General features: G+C 45.8%; 1 protein-coding gene across 2 annotated transcripts; it reads right to left on the bottom strand.

Annotated features, from left to right (window-relative positions):
- Positions 1-1790: 1790 nt before the first annotated feature.
- Positions 1791-22291, bottom strand: CLK3 (CDC like kinase 3). 2 transcript variants are annotated; one of them, XM_087704048.1, is made up of 13 exons: positions 22177-22291; positions 18831-18982; positions 15379-15589; positions 12645-12738; positions 12299-12365; positions 9433-9549; positions 8421-8593; positions 7214-7308; positions 6462-6591; positions 4422-4504; positions 3627-3706; positions 2991-3081; positions 1791-2218 (listed from the first exon to the last, which is right to left on the bottom strand). In XM_087704048.1, the coding sequence occupies exons 2-13, from the start codon at positions 18980-18982 to the stop codon at positions 2033-2035; spliced, it is 1479 nt and encodes a 492-aa protein (XP_087560174.1). In that variant the 5' UTR covers positions 22177-22291; the 3' UTR covers positions 1791-2032. The 2 variants fall into 2 exon arrangements, with proteins under 2 accessions (XP_087560174.1, XP_087560173.1); XM_087704047.1 differs by lacking the exon at positions 22177-22291 and adding an exon at positions 21761-21909.
- Between the last annotated feature and the right edge of the window lie 4704 nt (positions 22292-26995).

Here is a 26995-nt window from a genome sequence, read left to right as displayed (position 1 = left end):
GTTGTGTGGAGTGCGGCGAGGACGCCCCGAGTGATGGAGGAGCAGATGGCGAATCGTGCCAACTTTTAGGTTTCCACCCTCCGTAATTCGTGACCTGCCATCTTACGGCGAAGAGCGTGCACGGATTAATGGCTATTCCTTTTGTGCATGAGTGCGTTTTTGTGTGTGTGAGAGAGAGACAAGACCGAAAGAACTAGCTTTGTTGGGCCCATGCCGTTCCCATTGGATACGAAGGTCCAGGAAGGTTGAAGCGCTTGACACAATGGTCTCTTTCCTTTAGAATGACCATGCACACCAGTGCTTGCCTGGAGCGATTGAATGGATGTGATGCTGTCAAGTGGTCCGAGACACCTTCAAGAGGCCATTGGCTGGCAACAATTGTGGTCCCGCACACTGAAATGCCCATGAGCCAGTTTCCTGCCGGTGCTGTTGTAGCAACACTTGGTTCCTCTTCCTTTTCCCCCCATTTTTGTGGGGAATTGTCAACGATGCTCTGTGGGGACCCGGTTCTTGGTACCGGGAGTGGGGTGGGGACTTGTTCCTGCGGTCCTTAGACGCCGTCTAGCTTTCAAGGGGGGGGGGGTCCATGTATTAAGCAAGTGGGGCACTTCCAAGAAGTCCACCACCACCACGCTCAGCCTTTTTCTCGTCTCCAAAGATGCCGTGCAGAATTCTCATGAATCGCAATGATTAAACTGCAGTAAAGAAGCTCGCTTGCCAAGTCGTGTTCATTTCCATTCGCACCCTGTGCAGGAAACAAGTGGCCTTTTCTTCCCCCCCTCCTGCCCCCCAGAACTCTCAGCCCACACACTAATTTAGGTCTTTAAAAAAAAACAAAAAAAACCTTTTTTACGACCCTGTAATTCCTTAATCCGGGATCGAGTCAAGGCAGCTGGGAGGATGCTGAGCGTTTACTGGCCGGGTGCCCTTCCTGATGCCAATGTGGAGTTCACAGCAGATTTTTTTTTCCTTTGCCACCCTAGGAGAGAAACATCTGCCGCTACCTAGGATTGAAGTCTCCACCTTCTGAGAGGGAGGCAAGTCCCTTCACTGCTAGGCCATTTTCTAGGCTTAAAATAAAAAATAAAAGTGGGAGACTAAGGCAGAGAACTTAAATGCCAAGATTCTTACTGTGGTGTTTACAGCAGTGCCATGCACATAACTTCCAATTTAATGGAAGTTGTACATCTTTTGAAGATCAAACGGCAAGCTTGGGTTGAACTGATACAAGATCTTCCGGTGGTTGTGTAAAATCCCTGAAAAATCAGACCTTTTCTGTAAATCATCCCTAGGAAGGATGAAACGAGTCTGTCAGAGCAAATGGTGTAATAATGGTAGACAATCACTATCAGCACTTTTTGGTAAGGAGGGGGGAGAAAAAAGCGTGTCCTGACTTTTGGTATATAAGACACTCCCTCAAAACAACTATTTTTAAGTTAAAACTTTGCAGGTTGATAATATTAGCATAGATCATTCAAATGGTTAAGCTGTAGTTTAGCTTTGATCTACAAGGCAAGAAGAGTCTTTTGAGGTCAATTTCACAACTGAATTAGCCACAAAGGTGGAGTGACCCAAAAAATACACCAAAGTACGAGATCCTGTCTTCCTTTACACCCCCCCAAAAAAAAGCGGGGGGGGGGGGAGACTTAAAACACAGCCAGCAAGGGAAGAAACATTACTGTAAAATTCCCGGATTTGTGGCAAGATATAAAACCACCATTTTTATTGTTAAACGTAAAAGTTCATCCATAAGGAAGTCCGAGTAGCTAGACGCAGTCATAACAAGTAAATTATCAAACAATATGAAACACTTTATTTGAACTTTACAACATATAAATTATGAGATAAATCTGTGCTTCTGGACTGCGGTCCCGGTTCCCCTCCCACGTCCATTGTCCACTTTTGAGACCATACCAACACCGCAGTCCATGGTGCTCCGCGGACGGGACCCTTGGCGTTGTTCCTTGAAGAGTCAGACTAATCTCAGAGTATTTACATATCCTGTTGGAAGCACCCCTCTACTGGTCTGTCGTCATCTGCTTAAATCGCGGCTCGAGTCTCGGCAAGTCAGCCGCCGTTCCTCTGGAGACAAGCCGGCGAAGAAGGGGTGGACCAGAGCTTCGCTGAATGTGATCCGCTGCGCTGGATCGAACTCTAACATTTGCATCATCAGGTTAAATAGCTGCATGTGCTCGGTGGAATTGTGAAGCATGTACGCCTGAGAAGACAGGACAGGGATCCATAAAGGCAGGTGTGTACCCTCCAGGCCCTTTGAAATGCCAGAGGTGTTTCATGGGATAACAAGATGTTTAAATATATATGCCGTGTTCCCCCCAAAATAAGACTGGGTCTTATATTAATTTTTGCTCCAAAAGATGTACTAGGTCTAATTTTGGGGAAAATAAGGTATTAAATGCATCCATCTGGCTGACAATCTTAACTGGGACTTCTTTTGGGGGTAGGGCTTACAATTACGAGCAACCTGAAAAATCATGGCAGGACTTATTTTCCGATTAGGTCTTATTTTCAGGGAAACAGGATATATTATTATTATTATTAATATTATTATATATTAGCAATATATGTACAGGATAGTAATATGTAGGGAATAATCCGCTGCTTTAAGGAGGTTACAGTAGTAACAGGCAAGATGGGAGGTTTTCAGGGGGCGAACCCTTAAAAACAAAAAGCAAATCAGAATCTTGTCCGGTGAAATTGTGCTCGATTAATAAATACGTTTTATGCCAGCCTGTCTTCTGATTTGGGGAAGGGGGCTTAAATGTAGCAAGATGTTTGGTTATCACTTTCAGCTCATTTTAAGGCACGTGGCTTTAATTCTTCTCTTTTTCCATTCACAAGACATTCCTGTTATCTAATATTGGTTCAGGAAACTTTCCAGAGGAATAATGAGAATTGAATTCAGGTAACAGCCCACTGTTTTTTAATGAACTAAGATTATTATTAAAAGCTCCCCCCCCCACAACACTTACCTGTAGTGGTTTGCAGTTCTCTTGCACGTATCTTCCATCAGACGTGTTCTCATCCCAGACTAAATTCCCTTTGTGAAAGTACTTCTGCTTCCTGATTGTAAACAAGGAAAACAGAGAAAACGAAGGTTAAGGGTTGAGACAAACAAGTTTGAAAGCATGCAGAAAACTCATTCCCCCTCCATAGTATTTAAATACAACTGCTGCAGAAACTGTTCTACAACATACAAAGAGACTAGGTAAAGGTTCCCCTCGCACATATGTGCTAGTCGTTCCCGACTCTAGGGAGCAGTAATCATCTCCGTTTCAAAGCCGAAGAGCCAGCGCTGTCCGAAGACGTCTCCGTGGTCATGTGGCTGGCATGACTCAATGCCAAAGGTGCATGGAACGCTGTTCCCTTCCCACCAAAGGTGGCCCCTATTTTTCTACTTGCATTTTTTACGTGCTTTCGGACTGCTAGGTTGGCAGAAGCTGGGACAAGTCACGGGAGCTCACTCCGTTACGCGGCGCTGGGGATTCGAACCGCCAAACTGCTGACCTTTCTGACTGACAAGCTCAGCGTCTTAGCCACTGAGCCACCAGGTCCCTTTGACAAAGTTACATGGGTAACCAAACTTACTCAGGGACAAGCTCTCCTACCGTGTTTTGCGGATCATGTGCTGTGGCATCTGGCCGAGGATTTTCTCCATCATGACTAAGTGTTCTCGGTTCTCATGAGTCTGTCAAGTCAAACAAAGGATGTTATTTCTATTCAGCAAAACAAAACAAAAGGATCAGCAATTTTCTCACTGACTTCAAGACGGGCATCTCTTCTTTGTGTCAAGCGGACTACAGGCTGAACGCTGCCAAAGTCAACCATACACCAGTCACCAAAACGTAGTAAGACACAATTAATGCAATTAGCAAATGGACTGCGGATGGAACTCTGCAATTGACAGTGACAAGGATAACTGCAGGGAGTTTTTTGTTTCATGGCCAATTCAGCGCTTGTTCAAAGTTACGACAGGGCTGAATGAAGGGTACTTATGGCAGCTCCTTGTAACTGTGGCCATCGGGGCGTCCTTGTGGTCGGATTATTGCCATTGTGGCATTGCAGTATCTTGCAACCGCACAACTGTAGCTTACAACCTCTTCCCAGCTGGTTTCTAACAAGCAAAGTCACTGGGGAAGCCAGCAAGAAGTCGGACGTTGCGGCCACGTGGAGTTCTCAGTTAATGACCCAGAATGATTTGCTTAATGATGCATTGATATGACACTACACTCTATGAATTCCCGTAGCGGTGGAGTTTCCAGTCGCAATTCCTGTGGTTGAAACAAAGACTACCTATAGTTTACAAAACACCACTAGAAGTGCGTGCAAGAAAGCGCTCGCTCTTGAACACAGAAGAAAACATAAGTACTTGAATCTATCCGGAGACAATGAAATCCACTTACCTGGAAAAGTGTGAATCCCCGGTAATACTCAAAGAGGATGCACCCGATGCTCCAGACATCGCAAGGCTGTGCCCAGCCCAGCTCTGCAAAAGAAGGGACAGAATGACGATAGATATAACTCTGATCTCAACCGAAGTCTACAAGGATTGTTGCATTCTCTCTCCCCTATTCAAGACTCTTGTGTCCAAACTTCTCTGATTCTCTCTTATTTCAAACGCTTTGCTTCCTGTTAGCAGCCTGCCTTCCATTGGGGACCTGCATATTGCATGAGCCAGAAAGAGGGCTGTGAAAATATCAAGAGGCCTCACATCCTGGACATAAACTCTTTTCAACATCTCCCCTCAAGACGACATTATAGATGCCAAAACATCTAGACCAGTGTTTCTCAACCTTGGCGACTTTAAGTCCTTTGGACTTCAACTCCCAGAATTCCTCAGCCAGCATAGCTGGCTGAGGAATTCTGGGAGTTGAAGTCCAAAGGACTTAAAGTCGCCAAGGTTGAAAAACACTGGTCTAGACACAAAGACAGTTCCCCCCCCCCCGACCACCGTCCCATCACTCTGCTAAACAACTAATTCCCACAACACTGCCTAACTACCTAGTAGAGCAGTTACTATTACCCTTCTCCTCTTTCCATATCTTCTTTTGAATATAACTTTGTTGCTTGTATCTTATGATTTATATCAGTGGTAGTCAACCTGGTCTCTACTGCCCACTAGTGGGCGTTCCAGCTTTCAGGGTGGGCGGTTGGGGTTTTGTCCAATACTGAAGCACTTTCCTTTTTTTAAAATTTAATTGACTTTATTAAAAAAAATTCATAGCATTATTTAAAAACATTTTCATTAGGTTTTCATAAAACCACCATTACTGTGGGTGGTTAGAAATTTTTACTACTAACAGAGATACAAAAGTGGGCGGTAGGTATAAAAAGGTTGACTACCCCTGATTTATATCAACTGTTTATTTAGTATCCGAGTACCCCATTTTCCCCAAAATAAGACCTCCCTGGATAATAAGCCCTACCGGGCTTTTGAGCGCATGTGCTAAAAATAAGCCCTCCCCCTGAAAATAAGCCCTCCCTGGAAATCTTGCAACGCAGCAGCAGCTGCCATGAGGTGACCACGCTCACCGCCTCCTGCACCTCAAAAATAACGAGACCTCCCCGAAAATAAGGCCAAGCGCTTATTTCAGGGGCCAAAAGAAAATAAGACCCTGTCTTATTTTCGGGGAAACATGGTATGATTTGTGTTCATTTCTTATTTAGCACCCGATGACTATAACTGAGAGTTGTATCTTATGATACAACAAGAGCCAAGGTGGGGCAGTGGTTAAATGCAGTACTGCAGGCCACTTCAGCTGACTGCTATCTGCAGTTCAGCGGTTCTAATCTCAACGGCTCAAGGTTGACTCAGCCTTCCATCCTTCCGAGGTGGGTGAAATGAGGACCCAGACTGTGGGGGGCGATATGCTGACTCTGTAAACCGCTTAGAGAGGGCTGAAAGCCCTATGAAGCGGTATATAAGTCTAACTGCTATTGCTATCTACCTATTATCTATCTATCTACTATCTATCTATTATCTATCTATCTATCTATCTATCTATCTATCTATCTATCTATCTATCTATTATCTATCTATCTATCTATCTATCTATCTATCTATCTATCTATCTATCTATCTATCTATCTATCTATCTATCTATCTATCTATCTGACTCAGCCTTCCATCCTTCCGAGGTGGGTAAAATGAGGACCCAGATTGTTGGGGGCAATATGCCGACTCTCTGTAAACTGCTTAGAGAGGGCTGAAAGCCCTATGAAGCGGTATATAAGTCTAACTGCTATTGCTATTGCTATTGCTATGATTTATGATGACTGCATTTTATGACTATGAAATGGCCAATAAAGAATTCAATTCGATAATCCTATTCTGAATCCTATTCCATTCCACTCTATTCTGTTCCGTTCTATTGTTCTTCTCTTCTGTATTTAGGAAATTAGCTTAAGAGGGAAATCAACAGGAAAAATGAGTGTCGACTCACCCAAAATCACTTCTGGCGGCCGGTAGTGCCGAGTCGCCACAATAGTGGTGTGATGCTCGTGGTCGAAAGTGGCGCTTCCAAAGTCTGCTACCCGGATACAGGTGTTCCTGATCGACTTCTCTTCACAGTTCTACAAAGCAGAAGAGAGGCCAACGGTCCATTCATTGCATTCTCAAAAATGGGATGTTCTCACAAGGGAATGTTATATGAATAGCCTTTTCTTTTCTGACTAGGTGGAAAACCTGGCTAGGTGGTACCTGGGTATCTGTCACGAATCCCCAAAGTTAACGCAAGATGCGAAATGGCTCCAACATCAGCAAAAAAGGGCCTAACTGCTATGCAAGAAGAATCAGGGATATGGGGAGGGGAGGGAAGTGGCAATGTTACACACAATAGCAATAGCAGTTAGACTTATATACCGCTTCATAGGCCTTTCAGCCCTCTCTAAGCGGTTTACAGAGTCAGCATATTGCCCCCAACAATCTGGGTCCTCATTTTACCCACCTCGGAAGGATGGAAGGCTGAGTCAACCCTGAGCCGGTGAGATTTGAACCGCTGACCTGCTGATCTAGCAGTAGCCTGCAGTGCTGCATTTAACCACTGCGCCACCTTGGCTCATAGAGCCTTCAAGCTTCTGAACTCTGGGGAAATTGCCACCCTGAATATGGCTTTAATCCTAAAATGCTCCCTTGCCCAGTCACAAACTGATATCCCGCCATTTCCGTGGCTTTCCTATTTCAAATGAAACCCACCTTTTTCTCATTGTACAAGGTGTCATATTCCGCGTTTACAAACAAGATGTTTTCAGGTTTGAGATCCGTGTGAGTCAGCTGGTTGTCGTGCAGAACTGCGGGGAAAATGGGAGGAGACATTCCAATCAGCTTTGCAGTTGTGGCTACTGACTTACTGTAATCCAGAGCTGAAGTCTAATAGGGATTTAACTACCAGAATATCTGTTTAGAAATAGCTACCCCCAGGCCAATTTTTCTTTAAAAAAAAAAAAGATGCTGTGAAGTGTTTAGGCTTTTCAAAAGAACATTTGCTGAAAAGGGCGACATTCAAGCTAATTGTCGCCCCCAAATTATGAATGTTGAGGAGACTGAATTCATTTCCCTTCCCTCTCCATCTGATTTCACAGTAAAGGTTCCCCTCGCACATATGTGCTAGTTGTTCCCAATTCTAGGGGGCGATGCTCATCTCCGTTTCAAAGCCGAAGAGCCAGCGCTGTCCGGAGACGTCTCCGTGGTCATGTGGCCGGCATGACTAAATGCCAAAGGCGCACGGAACGCTGTTCCCTTCCCACCAAAGGTGGTTCCTATTTTTCCACTTGCATTTTTGACGTGCTGTCGAACTGCTAGGTTGGCAGAAGCTGGGAGAAGTCACGGGAGCTCACTCCATTATGTGGTGCTAGGTATTCGAACCTCCAAACTGCCAAGCTTCTGATTGACAAGCTCAGCGTCTTAGCCACTGAGCCACCTTGTCCCTTTACACCAGGGGTAGTCAACCTTTTTATACCTACCGCCCACTTTTGTATGTCTCTTAGTAGTAAAATTTTCTAACCGCCCACCCAGTTCCACAGTCATGGTGATTTATAAAGTAGGGAAGTAACTTTACTTTATAAAATTTATAAAGCAGTGTTACAGCAAACCCCTACCGCCCACCATGAAAGTTGGAACGCCCACTAGTGGGCGGTAGGGACCAGGTTGACTACCACTGCTTTACACAGTGTGCCTATTCAATATTATGCCCTCAATGAGCAGATAAACAATCTCCCATGAAAAACCCCGGGGTAACTTTTGGCTCATTGGCCATTAGACCTACAATTCTGCTGGATACTTCAGGATTGATCGGGACACTAAGCAAGAATAACTAAAACCCCACCCACCCCTCCCAAGCAAAGAGAAAACCCGAGATCTTTATTTCAGTTTTCCTCTCCTTAAACCCCAGAGTAGCACTTACATTTCAGGGCATGGCAGAGCTGGAAGGCCATGTGCCTGATCTGCGGAAGAGGGTAGGGCTGGAAGTTATTCTCTTTCAGAAACTCAAAAGTGTTCTTGCCCAGCAGCTCAAAGGCGATGCACATGTGGCCATGGAAGTTGAACCAGTCCGACATCAGGACACACAAGCTAGGCCTGGAGGAGGGAAAGAACAGAGGAAGGGTGGAAATCTGGCTGCCAAAGAAACAGAACTGCCTGGTCCTTCATTTGATGGCCTCGTCAAATTCTATTGGGCTGCTTTTTAAATATTAACCCACCCACTCACCCACACCCCTCCTTCGATCAGACACAAATGTTAAGGGAAATCTGGGGAGAAGTTATGTTAACGTAATGGAGCTTCTAGGTATGGGTGACTGGGATTTATTGCCTAAGAATAAAAGAGTACAAAGGATAAAGGTAAAGATTCCCCACGCACATATGTGCTAGTTGTTCCCAATTCTAGGGGGTGGTGCTCATCTGTGTTTCAAAGCCGAAGAGCCAGTGCTGTCCGAAGACGTCTCCGTGGTCATGTGACTGGCATGATTGAACACCGAAGGCGCACGGGACACTGTTATCTTCCCACCAAAGGTGGTCCCTATTTTTCTACGTGCTTTCAAACTGCTAGGTTGGCAGAAGCTGGGACAAGTAACGGGAGCTCACTCCGTTAATGTGGTGCAAGGGATTCGAACCGCTGAACAGCTGACCTTTCTGATTGACAAGCTCAGCATCTTAGCCACTGCGTCCCTCTTATAAAGGATACTTATGCTTATGAAAGTATCTATTTCCTCAAAGCTAAAAAATGCAAAGAAATTAATAGAATAAGCACTACTTAATTTTTAGAAATTCTTGGGAGGGGGCTGTGCCGATTTCCTCCTTCCACTATAAAGTAAGAGAGCTGCCCATTTTGTGACTTTTTTCCCCCTCCGCTGGAGGTTGTTTCAACATCAATCATTTGAAAAAGAACACGCAACATAAACGGCAGTGGGAACACTTACTGTTTGCTGTCCTTTTCTTTTTCCTTGATTTTCTTTAGGACATTAATTTCTAGTCGGGCCGCTTCACGGTATTTGCTCACATTTCGAATAATTTTCAAAGCTATCAGAGATTTGCCTCTAGAGAGCAGGAAGTGAAAGAGAAGAGAAAGGCGGGTTGTTAGTTAAGCAACAGCAGATATTTCCAACGAGGAAGCAGCTGAGATTAAATCCAATATTTTGTTCGGTAAAAACGCAAAACAGGAAGAAACCAATTTCTCTTTCCTTTTAAGCTTCCGGAGACAGGCGCCCGACGACAACAGAGCAAAAAATAAAAGATGGAAGTACCATAACGATAAAATCATAAGAGCTCTTCAATGCGACTGTGCTTTAGCTGTCTATCTCACTGCCTGAAGGCCTTCTTCATGTCCTTTTGAAGGCCAGAGATGCTTTGTGCTACTTAATGATGCAGTTTCTTGATGACAAAGCACTCACAAAGGGAATAGGTAATTGGATTAGTCCTCTTTTACTAGAATTCAAATAAAGCAGTGGCACATCCACCAGTGGCCCAGCATCTTAAATGTCCCCCCAAATGCCCCGAGGGTTATGTTTTACCAACCCTGTAGAAATTCAAGGTGGCCTCAATCCAGATGTCACGAAGGCAAGCTCCTGCCCTGACGGGCCACCTCTGGTTAAGGGGGGGCGTCCCTGAAGTTATAGATTTCCCCTTGTGGTTGAGACCCTCAAGCGAGCCTCCTCTCAACCAAAAGGCAGAATCACTTTGGAGTAGGGGGCTTGAAGATACTCAAGCCCTGAGCTATGCAGGACCTTAAAGAGGAAGGACTGACACGGGTTCCAGAATGCCCACAGACGCCGACTGCCAGCCAACAGCAACTCCCAACCGCGTGCCATGGGGACAATTTAGATGCAGTCCATGCTGTAATGATCTGCATGGATTTCAGTCCCATGCAGGGAAAACTGCAACAGTCCGACAATTTGGCAATACCCAGGGAACCCTGGTTGGAAACACTGAAAGATGTTCTCTATGTACCATTCTCCACCCACCCCCCTATTTTTAGAACCTTCTAGAGCAGTGATGGAGAACCTTTTCGGCACCGTGCACAAGCATACGTGCTTGTGTGGGCATGCGTGCACCAGAACACCAGAGAAATCCGAAGAGCAGCTGGCCAATGTGCCTATTTTTGGGCTGTTTTTCAGGCTGTTCTCGGGGCTGTTTTTGACCCCCAAAACGGCCTGGAAACGACCTGTTTTGGGGGGCATTTTCAGGTGCTCAGGCACCCACAAAGAGCAGCTGGTGCTGGCGCACATGCCTACAGAGGGCTCTGCGCTCTTCCATGCATGCCAGAGGCTCGCCATCACGGTTCTAGAGTCAAGGTCTGTAACTTTCTTTCTGTTTAACGCCGAAGGCTGCGTTCGCCCCCGTTGGTCATGGGCTCAGGGGGGCCAGGCAGACACCAACATTAAGGGGGTGTCAGGTTAGGAAGCAGGATTGGTGTTGCGTTGAAATCCCCTCTCCCGTCATTCCGAGGAACCAGAGTTGGATGGATGGAGCAGCTAGAAAAGCAAGCTCCCCGTTAGAGAAGGGACTACCACAGTCCTGGAAATTGCTTTAACCTGATTTAAAAGACGATTGGCTGCCAAAGCAAACCAAGGCCTATCCTAAACCTGGGCTGAGGAATCCTGGTAATTGAAGTCCATGAGTCTTAAAAGTTGCCAAGACTGGAGAGAGGTCTGTCCTAGATTTTCAAAGCATTCCCTAGGGAACCCCCATATACTCCCAATGAACTGGGCTCCGAGCAGCGTTGCTTGGGCATTGCTTGCTTCCCTGCTTGCATATTGGGGGGAAGAACCGGCTGCCTTGCTTTTTTGGGGGGGGGGGAGCTGTCATTCCTCAATTGCTCCCATGCTCTCTTTCACCCTCCTTTCTCACTTCCGGGACCTACATCTCTCCCCCGAGGGGTGTCTCGAGGCCGTCTCCTTCACTCTGGAAATCCCTTCTTAACTTAAAGCCAGCAAGGAGAGTTTGAGCGTTTTCCTTCTGCTCAAACACTTTTGAGCTGACAATCGGGGAAGGTTCTGATGGCAAATCTTTTGGGACTGGTTTTTTTTTTTAATAGGGAAAGGAGGGAGGGAAGTCTTAAACAAAGCTCGGTAAGAAAAATGCATGGGACAAGAGCCGAGGTGGCGCAGTGATTAAATGCAGCACTGCAGGCCATTTCAGCTGACTGCTAACTGCAGTTCGGCGGTTCTAATCTCACCGGCTCAAGGTTGACTCAGCCTTCCATCCTTCCGAGGTGGGTGAAATGAGGACCCAGACTGGGGGGGCAATATGCTGGCTCTGTAAACCGCTTAGAGAGGGCTGAAAGCCCTATGAAGCGGTATATAAGTCGAACTGCTATTGCTATGGGGTTTTTTGATGAAAGGGTGCCAGCAGCAAAAGGCGTTGGTGTCATTGAATTTATTTGGAAATGCTAGTTTTTTTCTTGCGGCATTCCCAATTTTCTGTTTTTCCCCCTCTTTTCCTTTAATATCCAAAGGTGGGGGGGGGAAGCTGGTGATGAAGAGGTTTGGCCACTTCTAAGGCAATGGCAAAGGTGATTCTGTGCCGTCCCTGAAGAAGGGCAACCTCAACGCCAACTGGCCAGGTGACGTCCGTTCACAATCATCCTGGGAGAGTTCTCTCACTGGCTTTCAGCACGAAATGAAAATGTGCCCATCGGGTGTGTCCCGTTGGCTAATTTGTGCGCGTGCCAGTGGCCTTAGAAAGCACAAAGGCTTTGACCTCTGATCTGGAGGTAAAGAGGCCAGATTTCTGCCTTTGGAAGAAGAAGCCTTAATAATCCGGTCAGGCGTTGAAATAAACTCCTACCTGGCGTGGTCCACGCACTCCACCACTTTGCCAAAAGTCCCTTCGCCAAGGCTGCCCACAATTTCGTCTAGGAGAAAAAACAAAGACGGATGTGAGCGCCGGACAGGGGCACGGGCGTGCGAGGTCCTGCAATTTGACAGCATTCAAAAAATCTCAAGAAAAGCTCTCACTGCTAACACTCTTTAATGCACAAGTTGTCTATTTTTTTTCTGTTGCCAAGCAAATTACTGTTCAGTCCATTTACAAGCAATAAAACATTAGAGACCCCTCCCGTACACTGAGAGCGATCTCGTCTAACATGGGGATAGAAAGTAGAGAGGTAAAGTTTTACGAAAGGTGGCTGTACATCGCTCTTGGAGCCAATCGCCGATCCTGCACACCAGGTGACCTTCCTTGTCATCTTCCACGCTCCTGCTGCGCTTATTGCTCTGTTGGCTTCTCTGTACACACCGCCCCCCGAAACGCCATCCGACCAATCGCACACAGCGGGCAGTTTCCGATTGGCAGATTGAGTTGTCATTCAAAGGCGGAGAGACGACGATGCGTCCGGTGGTTGGATTTTCCAGATCCCAGCATTTCATAAGGCACACAGCATATATAACGATAGGGATATTGCAAGGGACACGTCAAGACACAAACCGACTTTCAAAACAAAGGTTAAAAAAAACAGCTACAGGTATGTAAAGAAACGGATTAGCTATGGAAGGCGAGGGCTGGAGTCTCGCAGCAGTTGGTGCCCGTAGGTCTTGAGCCGTGGGGGTGGGGGGGTGGGGAAGCAGCTGGCTTGAGCCCAGTGACTGGACACGCTCCCAAAAGCCTCAACTGCCACACCTCTTAATCACTAAGGGAAGATAAGCGAGCCGCGCAGGAAGGAGGATTCAATGAAAGGAGGGTCTCCATCAGCAACCGGGATAATGGGCAACACCCTCCCACCCCCAAAAATGTCAGCAGATGCCCCCTCCCCCTCCTACCCCAGTGGCTGTTCAGTTTTGAAGCACCCTCCTCATCAGATGGAAACCACTGCAAATCTGGCTGTTCTACTTTGGATAAGCCTGGCCTAATCCCTTCTTTGCTTTCAGTACTGAGTAGAAATCAAGCTTAGAAGAAGCCTTTAGACAGGAACCCCTGTGGGAGTCGAGCATTTTTAAAATGTGGCGTTCTATAAAAGGGCCAAAAGACCAACTAAGGTCATGGAGGTCAGCCCCACACCGCCCTAATGCTCAGCAAAGTTTCTGGCCCTCTTGAAGAAAAAGAAAAGGAAAAAAAAAACACAGAAAAGGAGTCCTTCGTGGTGACTAGGTTCTACTGCACTGAAGGAGTGGGAAGAAAACAGCCAAGCAATCCTGAAGAGTTCCACTACTATCAAGAATTATCCCAATCGCCATTTTTATCGTTAAACTTTTTCATCGCAAAAAAATTGTTACGTAGCTCGTGTGTTCCACCTTCCACTGGAGAACAACTAGGCGTATTTGCTCTAAGAGAAAGTGGTTGGAACAGACAAGCTGAGGTCAATCTTAAGATCCTTGAGCGGGTTAGAGAAGGTTAAGAAAACAGAATGGTTTCAGGTCACACCGAGCAAACTCCCGTACCCTTAACACTGCAAATCATACTGATGGGAGAAATTCCAAGAACAGGGAAAGGGGAGACTTACGGTGAGCAGCCTGTAAGATATTAGCAAGTGTAAATTTGAAAAAAACAAAACAAAAAACAAGGATAAGCAAAGAGGAGGGACTGGTTCAAACCATCCACAAAACTCCCTTCCCTTTGCTAGGTGTGGAAGGGCGAGGAGCCATTAATTACAGCACGTCCAGCTTTAGGGACCTGGGAGGGGCATGAACCAAGTAAAGCAAAGTCATACATGCTCTTTTAACAGCCGCCTGCTCTGTCTGGTTATTAAATTACTTGCTTTCTTTTCTCTGCAGGTTGGTGGGTAAGATAGCCAATCCCTGGGTGAGATGTGGGAACTGCTTATTCGTTTCATTTAAATATGCATTTCAATTAGGAGAGTGTTGTAACCAAAGCTAGAAAAACCTCCTGCGTGTTCCCCAAACCTCTGGCTAGCTGAATATATGCTTATAGCCCTGTCTTATTGCCCAGCTGGTATTCAAAATTCCCACCGTCTGGAGTCCTTGGGAGGCTATCAGGTTATTCAAGCTCATTATACAGGCAGTCCTCGACTTACAACAGTTCATTTAGCAACCGTTCAAAGTTACTACGGCGCTGAAAAACACGTGACTGCAGTTACGACCTTTGCAGCATATCCCCGTGGTCACGTGGCCAAAATTCAGACGCTCGGCAACCGGCTCATACTTACAACCGTTGCTGTTGTTCCCCAAGGTCACGTGATTCTCTTTTACGACCTTCTGACAAGCAAAATCAATTGGGGGGAGGGGGGGAGCCAGATTCACTTAAGGTCCCGGGCTACTAACTTTTATCAACCGCAGGGATTTCGCTATGGAGAGAAAGGTTGTAAAACGGGACCAAACTTGTTTAACGCACGCCTCTCCCTTAGCAACAGAAATGCTGGGCTCAAGTTGTGGTCGTAAGTCGGGGACTGCCTGTATGCGCCCCGCAGGAGCCAGATTTCACCAGAATTCTCTTCCAGAGGGTTGTGCCCTTCTTCAGCCAAGTCCAACACAACCTGGCTGGGGCCAAAGGCTAAAAAAAAAAAAACCCTGTCCTGTTACAAAGGCAGAGGAACAGCCTGAGTTCCTGAAGACAACTAACCAAGCGTCACCAAGCATATTATGGGGTGGACGCTTCAGAGTGGAAAGTCCTGAGCCCTGTGCACAAAGGCCCCCGGGAACCATCGCCTCCCAATGCATCTTAGAAAACACCACGCTGGATTCTCATCCACTACAAGCTTTTTTTTTTTCACCACTGGTTTACCAAGCCTAACGTAACATAACCCGGATCGCACGAGACAAGAAACCTTAAGAAACCGTACCGAGAAGGGGGAGAAAAAAAAAAAAAAGATAGGGATTAGAAGTACTCACCCAATGTTAAATCAAAGCTGAAAAAGAGCTAGAAGGTCATTGGGCCCTAGAACATTTCCTGAACTCGTTTTGGATGCTACTCACCGAGGAGGTGCTGCTACATGACCTGGTCCTGCGTTTCCGGCAATGGTGCTGGTGCTTCCTGGTCCGATGACGCTCCCGAGATCTCCTGTGGTGACGTGAACGGCGGGTAGAGTAATAGTCCTCTACAAAAGACGGGCTTGGCTCTTCAAACTTGTGGAGTTCACTGTCCATCCTGTCTCGGTACCCTCTCTGGTAAGGCAATCTGTCCTGGCTGAATTGCAAACGAAAGCCTCATTAAAGGTAAAGGTTCCCCTCACGCATAGGCCGCTCCTGACTCTAGGGGGCGGTGCTCATCTCCGTTTCAAAGCTGAAGAGCCAGCGCTGTCTGAAGACGCCTCCGTGGTCATGTGGCCAGCATGACTCAATGCCGAAGGCTCATGAAAGGCTGTTACCTTGCCACCAAAGGCAGACCCTATTTTTCTACTTCGAATTTTTACATGCTTTTGAACTGCTTGGTTGGACAACTAACAGGAGCTCGCTCTGTCACACGGCACTAGGGATTCAAACTGCCAAACTGCTGATTGTTCTGATCGACAAGCTCAGCGTCTTAGTCACTGCATCCCTAAAAGCTTCATTATAAAAGGGGGGGAGGGGGAAACATCTGACAGAGGATGTTAACTTACTGCCAATGCACTTACAACAGCTACCTAAAATAACTCTTTAACACACAAATCCTAACTGACCGGTCAGCAGATGCACCTGCCAATTAGCACTCACGACAGCATTGGCTGTAGCATATTTCTGCAACAAAGCTGCAGAAACGTTATCATGTTTGTTTATTCTGAGACTGCGGTTCCACTAAAAATTATCCTAAGCAAAGAAGAAAAGAGCCAGGGAAACAGGCTTCGTTGAGATCATAGCACATAATAACAAACTTCCCTACGTAATTCCTTATTTTGTCCCATTTCACCTGCCTATATTTCCCTATGCAGTAAAAACCAGGCCTTTGAAGCAATCTATCATCTTCTGAGGTTCGGAATTGTTAACAATTGCCAACAGCAGATCACAGGAGAGACGGGGTCGGTGTGGGATGCAGCACACAGAACAATGAACTAGGATTTGGAGAAGAGCAGATCTTTCTGGCATATAAAGCCCACGCCCTATTTGGGCTGAGGCTAGAATTTCAGCCTCCGGAATCAAGTGGGCTCTTTATTCAAAAGCCTCTTTGTACGGCGACCGACGGCTTCGTGGGCCCACTGTTCTATTTTTCACTCATGAAAGTAACTTCCTGGTTGACAAATAGCACCAAACAATGCAGAGCCTCTTTGCTTTATTATCTCTTTGGTCTCTTTCAGGGCACCCGGCCCTTTTCTATTCTTAGTCCTCACAACCCCAAAGAAAATTACTCTGAAGGAAGGGCCGCTCCAAGGGAAAATAAATGTCATAGTGTCATAGTGTCTCACGTGCAGGTTTTTATTTTAGTTCATCACAAATTGTACCTTTCGCACAAAACAGTTCGCATACTATTACCATCCTCGTTCGCAACGAATGCAGCCCGTTCAGGTAAGAGGATAAGCGAAGGCTTGTCTGCCAATTTCTGTGAGTTCAGGATTGCAAGCAACGTATAAAAGTGAAGTTGGTAATTCGATGCGCGCTGCTAAAGCCAACCGGCTTATAACTGTAGGTCACAGCTGACCTTTGAATGTCCTTATCTGATTTCGTCTATTCTAGCCCAGTCTGTACTGCGGAGATGCCAATGACAACCTATGCCAGGCTAACCCTGGCAGCATTTAAAGTGGAACGCAACGGCTGCCTGATTTCCACGGTTCCACAGCAACCTGCAAAGGAATGTGGGGGTGGGATTCTCAAGCACAATATATTTCTATGTGGAAGCAGACGCTGGAGTCAACCTCCCACATCTCGAGGATGGGCTGCCCAAATCTCAGCCATATTTCGGGGCGGGGGGGGGGAGGGGAGGAGAAGCCAGCTCTAAGAGCAAGAAGGCTCTCCAAAAGTATCTCATTTCCATTCCATTTTTTAAATCCCAATCCCATGGGCTGAACTTCAGAGGGTTTGGAGAGATTCAGAGTGGGAATGGCAGAGGCCTGACGTCCATATTTGTCTTTCATCTACTTCTGTTAAGAGGGCAGAATGATTTCTTTCATTTATTTATCAAATTTCTTTGCTGCCCATCTCGCAGTTTAGGCAAATCTGGGCGGATTACATCAAGATAAACCCCACAAATTTTTCAACACGTGTAAATTTTTAAAAATAGATCACAACTACAAAAGAATGAAACAAACTTAAAAAAAACACCAGATGAGAGAGGAAAAAAGATAACCACAACAACAGAAGAGGAAAGGAAGAGAGGGAGAGGTGAGGAGAAGAAAGGAGGGGGAAAGAAGAAAGGGGAAGGCTGGGAGGGACAGGAAGAGAAGGAGAGAGGGTAGGAAGGGGAAGAGAGGAGTAGGGCAGAGGAAGGGAAAGGGAGAAAAGGGAGGGAGGGAGAAAAGGACGGAAAAGTAGGGTAGTCATAACATAAAATAGGTGTATGGGACAGTAAGCAAAGCAATCTCGAATGTATATTTTAATTCTTTATATGGAAAAATAAATGTTTAAAAATGGTAAATATAATAAGAATAATAACCACATGAACGTATAGTTGTAAATATATGTAAGAGACTAAAAAAAAATAAAAACCTTTTTTTTAAAAAACAAAACAAGGGTTTGGAGCGGGGAGGTGGAGTTCCTTTTCTTGTTAGTGCACCTCCAGCCAATAGCTTCTTCTTAGGCCAACCAGCATAGCCAGATTTCAAAGCTTTTCCTGGAGGCTAAAAGAGGGGGGCGGTTCTTACAATTCACTTTAAAATGCTACACACCATACAGTGGTGTGGCTACTTACTAATATACCAGTTCTAAATATTATGTCTAGGCTCTCCCAACTGTCTTCGTTTTATCTGCAAAGCCTCCCAGCTCTTCCTAAGATGAGTTATGTTTTATCTGCACAAACGGAGAACTGAGACAGCTAATGTTTCATTATATGTTTTGAAAAAACAGAGGAGGCAGGAAAGAACCCTCATCAGAATTAGTATCCAGGAGCCAAGGATCTAAAACAAAGAGGTGCAATGATAGAATAGCTACAGTGCCCTGGCTTTGGAGCTTTGTGGGTTGACCCAAGAAAGCAATCAACAACACAATAGCAGCCTTGCTTAATCCAAAAGGACATGGGGAGGAGCCTTGTGTTCCCTTCAGTGGTGAAAACAATTCACCAAGTCCTCATCAAACACGAAAGCAAAATTCCTCCACGAAAGCAAAATTCCTCAACTGTATATAAACCCGAAAGGTGTGTGTGTAAGGGGGGGGGGGTTGTTGTTTTGGGCATGTACAGCACTAACTTTGTACCTCGACAGATTCATTGTCTATGATTCTCGATACTTACAGAGATGATAAGGTATCTCTAAGCAAACACATTTATAATTTCTCTTTTCAAATGCTAGTTTCAAGCAGCTCACCTTCTCGAACGCGACCTCCTGGGAAAATCCCGGAGTGTGGGATACCGTGGTCTTCCCTCATGGTGCTCTTTGCTACGGGACCGCCGCCTCTTCCTTCTATGGTTCATATAGGGCTCGGGCTCAGGTGAGTGGTAACGTTTACAGTGATGCATCTGAACACAGACGGGAGAGAGGCCTGTGAATGGAAGAAACCGCCTCTCCAGCAGAACAAATTCCTCCCAATAATTCACACCTTTTTGCCACCATTCACAAACTTCAAAAATCCTATTATACTGACTTTTGTTTTTTAAACTAGTGTATCTTCAAGACGGGTTAGTGCAGCATCAAATTCAAGAATATTCATACCAGTGGCATTAAAAAGACCTTTATGACATAAGCAACAGACAGACTGTCTAAGAGCAATCGTTTTAAAGGAACATTACCTATTTACATTAATGTCCTGATGGAAATGTTATAAGCTAAGCACAACTGACACTAGAAAAATTTAATGAGAGTCACTGTATACATCATTAAGGGTATTGTTACTCTTTTTTCTATGATAAGCTTGTTTGAGAAATAATAGTAATGCAAACAGCTACTAGTGCAAGTCAGAGCAGCTCAATTACTGCTTTGACTTGCTAAAATAAATAGAACAGAACCAGAAATTTCTTAAGTCAGTATGTCACTAAAAATAACAAAGTAATAAAATAACAAATAAGGTAACAAAAAAATAACTAGCTGCGGAAATAATGTACTAAAAAATTAATAGTGTATAAACATGTTTAAAGTAGGTACAAATTACTAGTATCTTTAAAAAGCAGCTGTGTGGGATTGTTTAAAGATAGGAGTTTTATTCTAAATTGTAAGGCTAACCCATCTATTAAGGGAAGAAAAGAAGGAAATGGTTACTCATAGAGCAAAGCTGTCTCTCCAGCCAGAGATGCTTCCATGCCAGGTGTCAACAAAACAATTATGTTAAAAAAAAAAATTCCACCACTCCCAATGAGCTAAGACCTTGGTAATCAAATTCTCCTTCTAATTTATTCTCAAAGTCCCAATTGTAGAACTGGGGATAAATGATTCTGGGATTTAAAAAAGAAATTGTGCCCTTTGTCTAATATTTTCTCTTCTCCCTGGAAATTTCCATACGCCTCTCACAATAAAGGTTTACATAAAAACAACAAAGTAGTAGCTGAGGTATGATCATAAAATGTACACATGTAAGACACTGAAGTTTAAAATTTGTAAAAATAGCATGAAAGCTATTTATGTATTTGGCGCTAAAATAACAAAAGGCACTTTTGTTCAACATATCGAGTTGACCACTAACAACCTTCCCCAAGTGATGCACACCAGATGTGTCCCTTACACCTGTAGTTTGACACAACTGGACAGTGGTCAGACGGTCGAAGAGAGGTTGTACATAAACCCTTCAACTAAAAGAATGAAAGGCTTGAATCATCCCAAAGATGTGTCATTATTTCACACGGCACTAAACAATACATAGTCCTTGACTTACAACAGTCCATTTAGTGACCCTTCGAAATTACGACAACACTGAAAAAAAGCAACATGACCATTTTTCACACTTAGGACGGTTGCAGCCTCCCCCCCCCCCCCCCGTCACAGGACCAAAATTCAGATGCTTGGCAACTAGTTCAGATTTATGACAGTTGTGGTGTCCCGGGGGTCACATGATCCCCTTTTGCGACCACTTAACATAAATGTGGGGCTCACTTATGGTCGTAAATCGAGGACTACCTGTAGATTGTGTTTTAAAGACAACGGGGGGGGGCTTGTTTGCACAAAGGTGGATGAAAACCCAACTAACCAGGACCTAACCATCATGGCTTAAGAAGCAAGATTTTTTTAAAAATGGGGCAATCTTTGCAGTATGCATTTCATGACAATGCTTTTTAAAAAAAAAAGGCAGGCTTAGGAGCGAACCTGCTATAGGCCCTACAGCAGTGGTTCCCAACGTTTTTCAGCAGAACATGCCTGCTGAAAGGGAGATCTTATTATTTTTGAAGTACAGGAGGCGACGAGCGTGGTCACCTCGTGGCTGCTGCTGTGTTGCAATATTTGGGGGGGGGGTATTTTCAGGGGAGGGCTTATTTTAGTGCATGCGGTCCAAAGCCCGATTGGGCTTATTATCTGGGGAGGTCTTATTTTCGGGAAAACAGAAGCTACAAGATCGAAGTAGATAGAGGGATAGAAGAAGATAGAAGATAGATAGAAGATGGAAGAGGATAGAAGATAGATATGGAAGACAGAAATAGATATAGATAGATAGATAGATAGATAGATAGATGATAAAAAGATGAAGGATAGAAGAGGATAGAAGATAGATAGTAGATAATAGATAGAAAGAAGATAAAGGTGAGGATAGAAGTTATAAATAGAAGATGGAAGAGAATAGAAGATAGATAGCAGATAGAGATAGATAGATAGATAGATAGATAGATAGATGAAGATAGAAGAGGATAGACGATAGATAGAAGAGGGAAGATAGTAGATAGATTTTATTTTCGGGGAAACAAGGTACTTTACTCAAAAAGTGAACTCTACTCATGCGGAGGAAGCCCAAAAGGCCATTAACTTCGTTGAAAATAAGGCTCAGATTGCCCCCATTAAAAATCAAATTGTCCCCCCCTCCCGTGGGACCTGCCCCCCCCCCCAGGTTGGGAACCACTTGCCTACAGGAACCCAAAGCCATTCTTCCTTTTAATCCCTCCCCAAATAGCCCGAAACCTTCTCCCCATCTCACCCCCAAGCGGGCCCTGGCGTTGCCCACTCCCAAGGCGGCCTCCTCCCCAGGCCAGGCCAGAAGGGAACCCCGGCGAGGGGGGGGGGTTTGAAAGGCCAGGCCGCCCCCCCACGGAGGGCCTGCCCCAACCGACAGCCACCCAGCTCCGCCCCACCACCCTCATCCTCGCCCCACCCTACCCTACCCATCGGGGGGGCTCCCGGGCGCGAGGGGGCCCCCTAAAACCCTCCTCCAGGAAACGGGGGCCCGTCCGGCGGGCGGAAGGGACCGTCCACATCTCCTTTCCAGCGGCGGCGATGTTCCCGCGAGACTTGGGCGAGAGCGCCGCGCGACCGAGTTCGTGGCAGTCCCGAACGGGAGGGGAGGGGGGAATGGAACGGTGAGGCCTTGGAGTGGGCGGGGCCGGCTCTCCTGCGAGGGAAGCTAAGCCCCGCCCAACTCCTTTCAGCCTCCTTTCCTCCCATCCTCCCTCAGAAGCGGAGAGCTTGGGCTACGCCGACTAGGCCCATGGTTGCTTTCCCCGCTTCTCTTTCCCGTCCGCTTTCCGGAGGCCTCTCAGAAGCGACCCCTCAGTAGCGAACGAGCTCCCCCGTCTCTTACCGCGGTTTCCGACCCCTCCGAAGCCTTCGACTCGGCTCCTTCGCCGACACCGATGATGAGGGGGGAAAAAACGACACTTGCGCGCAGGCGCGCTCGACCGTTCTGAGCTCTGAAAGGGGGCGGGAGAAGAATCTCGGTGGCTATCGTCGCATGGGCTAGAGCGGCCAAACGCCGAGGTCCTCCCCCCTTGGCCGGACGCCACTCTAGCCGTCCGACTTTGTGGTAGTGGAGGACTGCGGCAAGGAAACGTAGATTGGCAGGAGACGTGTTATTGTCGCTGCTGTTGTGGTTGTTATTGTTGCAGTTTATACACTGCCGAATCTCTGAGGGCTGTGTGCAGCTTACCAGAAGGGCACGTAGGGAAAATATACCGAGTGTGCAAAGGAAAGGTCTACTACACACTAATTAAAAAGGTCTCCAGACTAATTAAAATGGAGCATTAAAAATGAAACCAACTAAGGCGAAAACTTTGTCTGAACTAAGATGGAACCAGGGCAAAATAAATGCCTTTTGAGATTTGACATTTGAGATCGGAGTCCCAGAAGGCATTCCAACATCATATAATAATTTTATATAAAACCAAAACAATTAGGAAGATGGGGATCCTGTTGTAGGAAGTTAGCACTCACCCCTCTCCTAGGAAAATGAGATATTTTAGGAAATAGGTGTTGAAAGAAAAGTCCTTCTGGGTTCAGCTCCAAGTGGGGAAAAAGACACTGGAGACATGGAGGCTGCTTGGAAAGATGGTTTATTGGTGGACAGGGCCACATGGCTTGAGCCCTGTACAGAAAAGGTGATCACATGTTTCAATGTTGATGGAGAAAAAGAGAGAAGGCTGGGGAAGGGGCTTGTTAGACTTTTCATACCCCGTTTAGTCCCACCTCTCTGTTTCCTGTTCCTGTGTAAGAAATGTATTCTGACTGGTTGTCAGACTCCCAGGGTGCCATGCAGGGGGCTACTCTCTAGGCTGTGATGAGTCCAGGTATAGATGAGTTCTCAGAGGCCATGTGGAGAGTTGAGTAATATCCCTTCCCCCTGCAGCTGCAGTGGGGAAGTCTTTATTATGTAAAGTGGGCTAGCCTAGCCATCTTAATAGCCCATTAGCTGGGGATGGGCAGAAAGCTATAGGCAACTATTCTGTCTTTTAAAACATGTTTCTGTCTTTTAAAACATGTTTCTTTTCACATCCAGAGAAATATTCTGCCTTTTCAATATTTCCTAGGATATTTCATTTTTCTGGGAGAGGGCTGGATGATAACTTCCCACATAGGGTAGAATATTTTCCCTAAAAGGGAGGCAGAAACTCAACCCTACCTGGGGCTACCCTTGAAAAGCATTTGGAGACTGCAGCTGGTCCAGAATGCGGCCGCGCGAGCGATATTGGGTGCATCGAGGTACACCCACGTTACACCTGTCCTCCGCGAGCTGCACTGGCTGCCAATTGGTCTCTGGATGCAATTCAAGGTGTTGGTTACTACCTTTAAAGCCCTACATGGCTTAGGGCCAGCGTACCTGCGAGACCGCCTACTGCCACATACCTCCCAGCGGCTGGTGAGATCCCACAGATTGGGCCGCCTTCAGATGCCGTCAGCCAGACAATGTTGGCTGGCGGCTCCCCGGAGGAGAGCCTTCTCTGGCTGCTCCAACCGTTTGGCATGAGCTACCCCCAGAGATCCGGACCTTACCCACTCTCATGGCCTTCAGGAAAGCTATTAAAACCTGGCTATTCCGGCAGGCCTGGGGCTGTTGACCTCACTCTTGGCGGTAGGCGGTCTCGCAGGTATGCTGGTCCTGAGCCATGTAGTGCTTTAAAGGTGATGCAGCAAAGCCGCTGCTGCCATATCAAACCGTCCATCTCAGCTTACGGAGCTGCCAGCAAAGTTTACTTTTCTCCTCTTAGCTCTTTTCCTGTTCTTCCTACTTGGCCAGGTGACCCTTTTTCAAACCTACCAGTTTCCTGAACAATTGAAAGCGAGTAAGCGCCGCGGTTAGTTGCCACCACAGTTCCCATAGCAGCCATTGTCCTATTGATTCCTCTTGGCCTGGGGAAAGCTGTAGTGCCTCCAGAAGCCAGATTGATCAAGTGGGGAGATGGTTGATCACGCCCCGTTTCTTCTGAGATTGCCCACTTGGTATCCCTGATTATTAGGAGGTAAGCAGGAAGGACAATCGCTTTTTTAAAATTGCTCTTCTCTGAGATTTTTCCCTTTAGAAGGAAGCTGGGCTCATTTGTTCAACGCATCAGAGAGTCCAGGAAAAACATAGCTTTCTAATTAGAATGATTTCTGATTAAGGAACTGTTCCTCTACAGATGCATGAGTTTTGGCTGAATGTGGGAATCTGTTTTTTTCTTTTCTTTTCCCCCTGGGATCTCTTTGCAACAATGACTCTGCTATACAAATTCCTTGTTTAATTTGGGCATTTGGTTTCTTTCTCCCCTTTTAGCAGAATTTTTCCAGGTAAAACTCCCCCAGAATCTGCCTTCTCCTGATTACATCCACCAAAAGATGCTCCGTTTTAAAAGTTTTTGCCCTCCCCCCTTTTCATTCCTTTTCTTGTTGTCTTCTGTGTGTGGATCACTTCCGCTCTTGATTAGCAAATCTTTGTTTCGCATTCTTGATTTACTGAACATTATTGTATTTCAGTTCTGTTAAACGTTTTCCTTTCAAATAAATAAAGATAACATTTACTTCTGGCCAAAAGATCCAAATATGAAAATACAAATATCATCCAAAATTTGGCATTAGATAAAACGGTTCAGTAAACTAATAAAGATTACCTAAAACAGTGTTTTTCAACCACTGTGCCGCGGCACACTAGTGTGCCGTGACATAGTGTAAGGTGTGCCGTGGGAAAATTACTTTATATATAGTCAATATAGGCACAGAGTTAAATTTTTTTAACATTTTCTAATGGTGGTGTGCCTCGTGATTTTTTTCATGAAAAAAGTGTGCCTTTGCATAAAAAAGGTTGAAAAACACTGACCTAAAACATGTAGAACTCAAGCTTGCTATTACTAACATTACTAAAGATCTTGTTTTTATAACTGTCATCTAAAACAATCCGCTGAACAAAATAACACCCTTATCCTGAGTGGCTTAATAAATTGAACCGTCCCTTTTAAACGCTGTTTTGCAGAGTAACAACTTAACTGAAGCCATCTAGTGAATTTACAACTGCATTTAGGAAATTAGAATCCATTACTTCATTGTCTTCGGTCAAAAGTACATTATAGTACTTAAAAGTACATTCCCTCCCAATCAGCTGGGACTCAGAAGGCAGAGAATAGATGGGGGCGCGGCCAGCCAGAGGTGGCATTTGCCGGTTCTCCGAACTACTCAAAATTTTCACTATCGGTTCTCCAGAACTGGTCAGAACCTGCTGAATACAATCTTTGCTTTGGGACCGTTTTAAATGTCCTGATTGTGAGACTTTCGTTCTGTTCTGAAGAAACTTTTTCATGTATTGGGGAAAATGCTGTGACCCGACAAAGGCGCGCACGACAAAAGCATGCTGACAAAACCGCGTCACTAAAACCGCGACGTCATCAACGCGCTGACAACAGCGCGTCGACAGAAGGGCGATTTACAACAGTGTGTCGACAGAAGGGCGATTTAAGTTAAGGTAAGGGTTAGGTTTAGGGTTAGGTTTAGGTTTAGGGTTAGGGTTAGCGTTACGTTTAGGGTTAGCGTTAGGGTTAGGGTTAGGTTTACAGCACCCTTCTGTCGGCGCACTGTTGTCGGTGCGCTGTTGTCGGTGCGATTCAGCGCTCATTCGTCGGCGCGGTTCAGAACTCGCGGTTTTGTCACCGCGGTTTAGTCGGGCGTGCTTTTGTCGGTGGACCGGGAAAATGCTAGTTTTTGGAAAAACTGTCAAACCCCCCCCCCCTCTATTTTGAGTCATGGATTATTTTTTAGGTTCTTCAGGCTGGATTCACAAACCTCCATCAGCCAGAACTCCAGTTTGGATCATCAAGTTGATTTTGGCCACATTGCTCAGGAAAGGGACGTTTCCCTGGGATTTTCAACGCCTTAAATGTTTCTCCGTAAGTGGGATGGATTTCGGAGTTTGCCTTCCCGTTATGGAGGCGTCGGTGGAGGTTTCCAACGCAGCTCTGGGGAGGCAGGAAGCTCCAGGGTCCCCAGCGAAGAGTTGGAAAATACCAGCGGAAACCCTGTGTCCTTCTCTCGGTCGCTTTTGGCCTCAGAAAGGATCCTTCCTTCGAAGAGTCCTTTTCCATCGCAGGTAAGCGCTCAGGTGTCTCTGCTGGCTGTTAACCTTTGCAAGTCAGATGAAGGGAAGAGCTAAAGAACAGAAGTCTATTTGGGAGTAAGGCCACAGGTGGACGGTGAATGGCCCCTCCCAGAGGAAATAAAAGAGGAGCAAAAGGGGAGTGGAGTTTTCAAGAGACAATTAGTTTGCCTAATTGGTTTTTGACTCTCCGAGACTCCTTGCCAAGTTCTGCAGATCTCGGCCTGGCAGCTCTCCAAGCCAGAGAAGGTCTGTGACTGTAAATCCTCCCTCGAAAGACTTTGCTGGATGTGAATGAGCAGAATTCACAGTCAATTAATTAAAGGGGTTTTTGACAGGACCAGGAGTTTGCTTCCTGCTCTTGGAAAGGTCAGGACAGAGCATGTTCCACTGGTTCATTGTCCTCACTGTTGGGAAGTTTCTCCTTAATTCCAAGTTGCTTTCTCTGCTTGATTTAGTTCCCACCCATTATTTCTTCTCCTGGTTTAGGATGGTCACATCTTCCCAATTGAGTTTTGAAACTCTTCCTTTCTCTTCCAGCTAAAGAGCAATGGGGTAACAGCAACCC

This window comes from Thamnophis sirtalis, unplaced genomic scaffold (genome assembly GCF_051295495.1).
Source record: "Thamnophis sirtalis isolate CommonGarterSnake01/CBP01778 unplaced genomic scaffold, rThaSir2_p1.2 scaffold_2, whole genome shotgun sequence".
NCBI lineage: Eukaryota > Metazoa > Chordata > Lepidosauria > Squamata > Natricidae > Thamnophis > Thamnophis sirtalis.
Note: the sequence above shows the minus strand (reverse complement) of the source record. Positions and strands in the feature narration are given on the sequence as shown.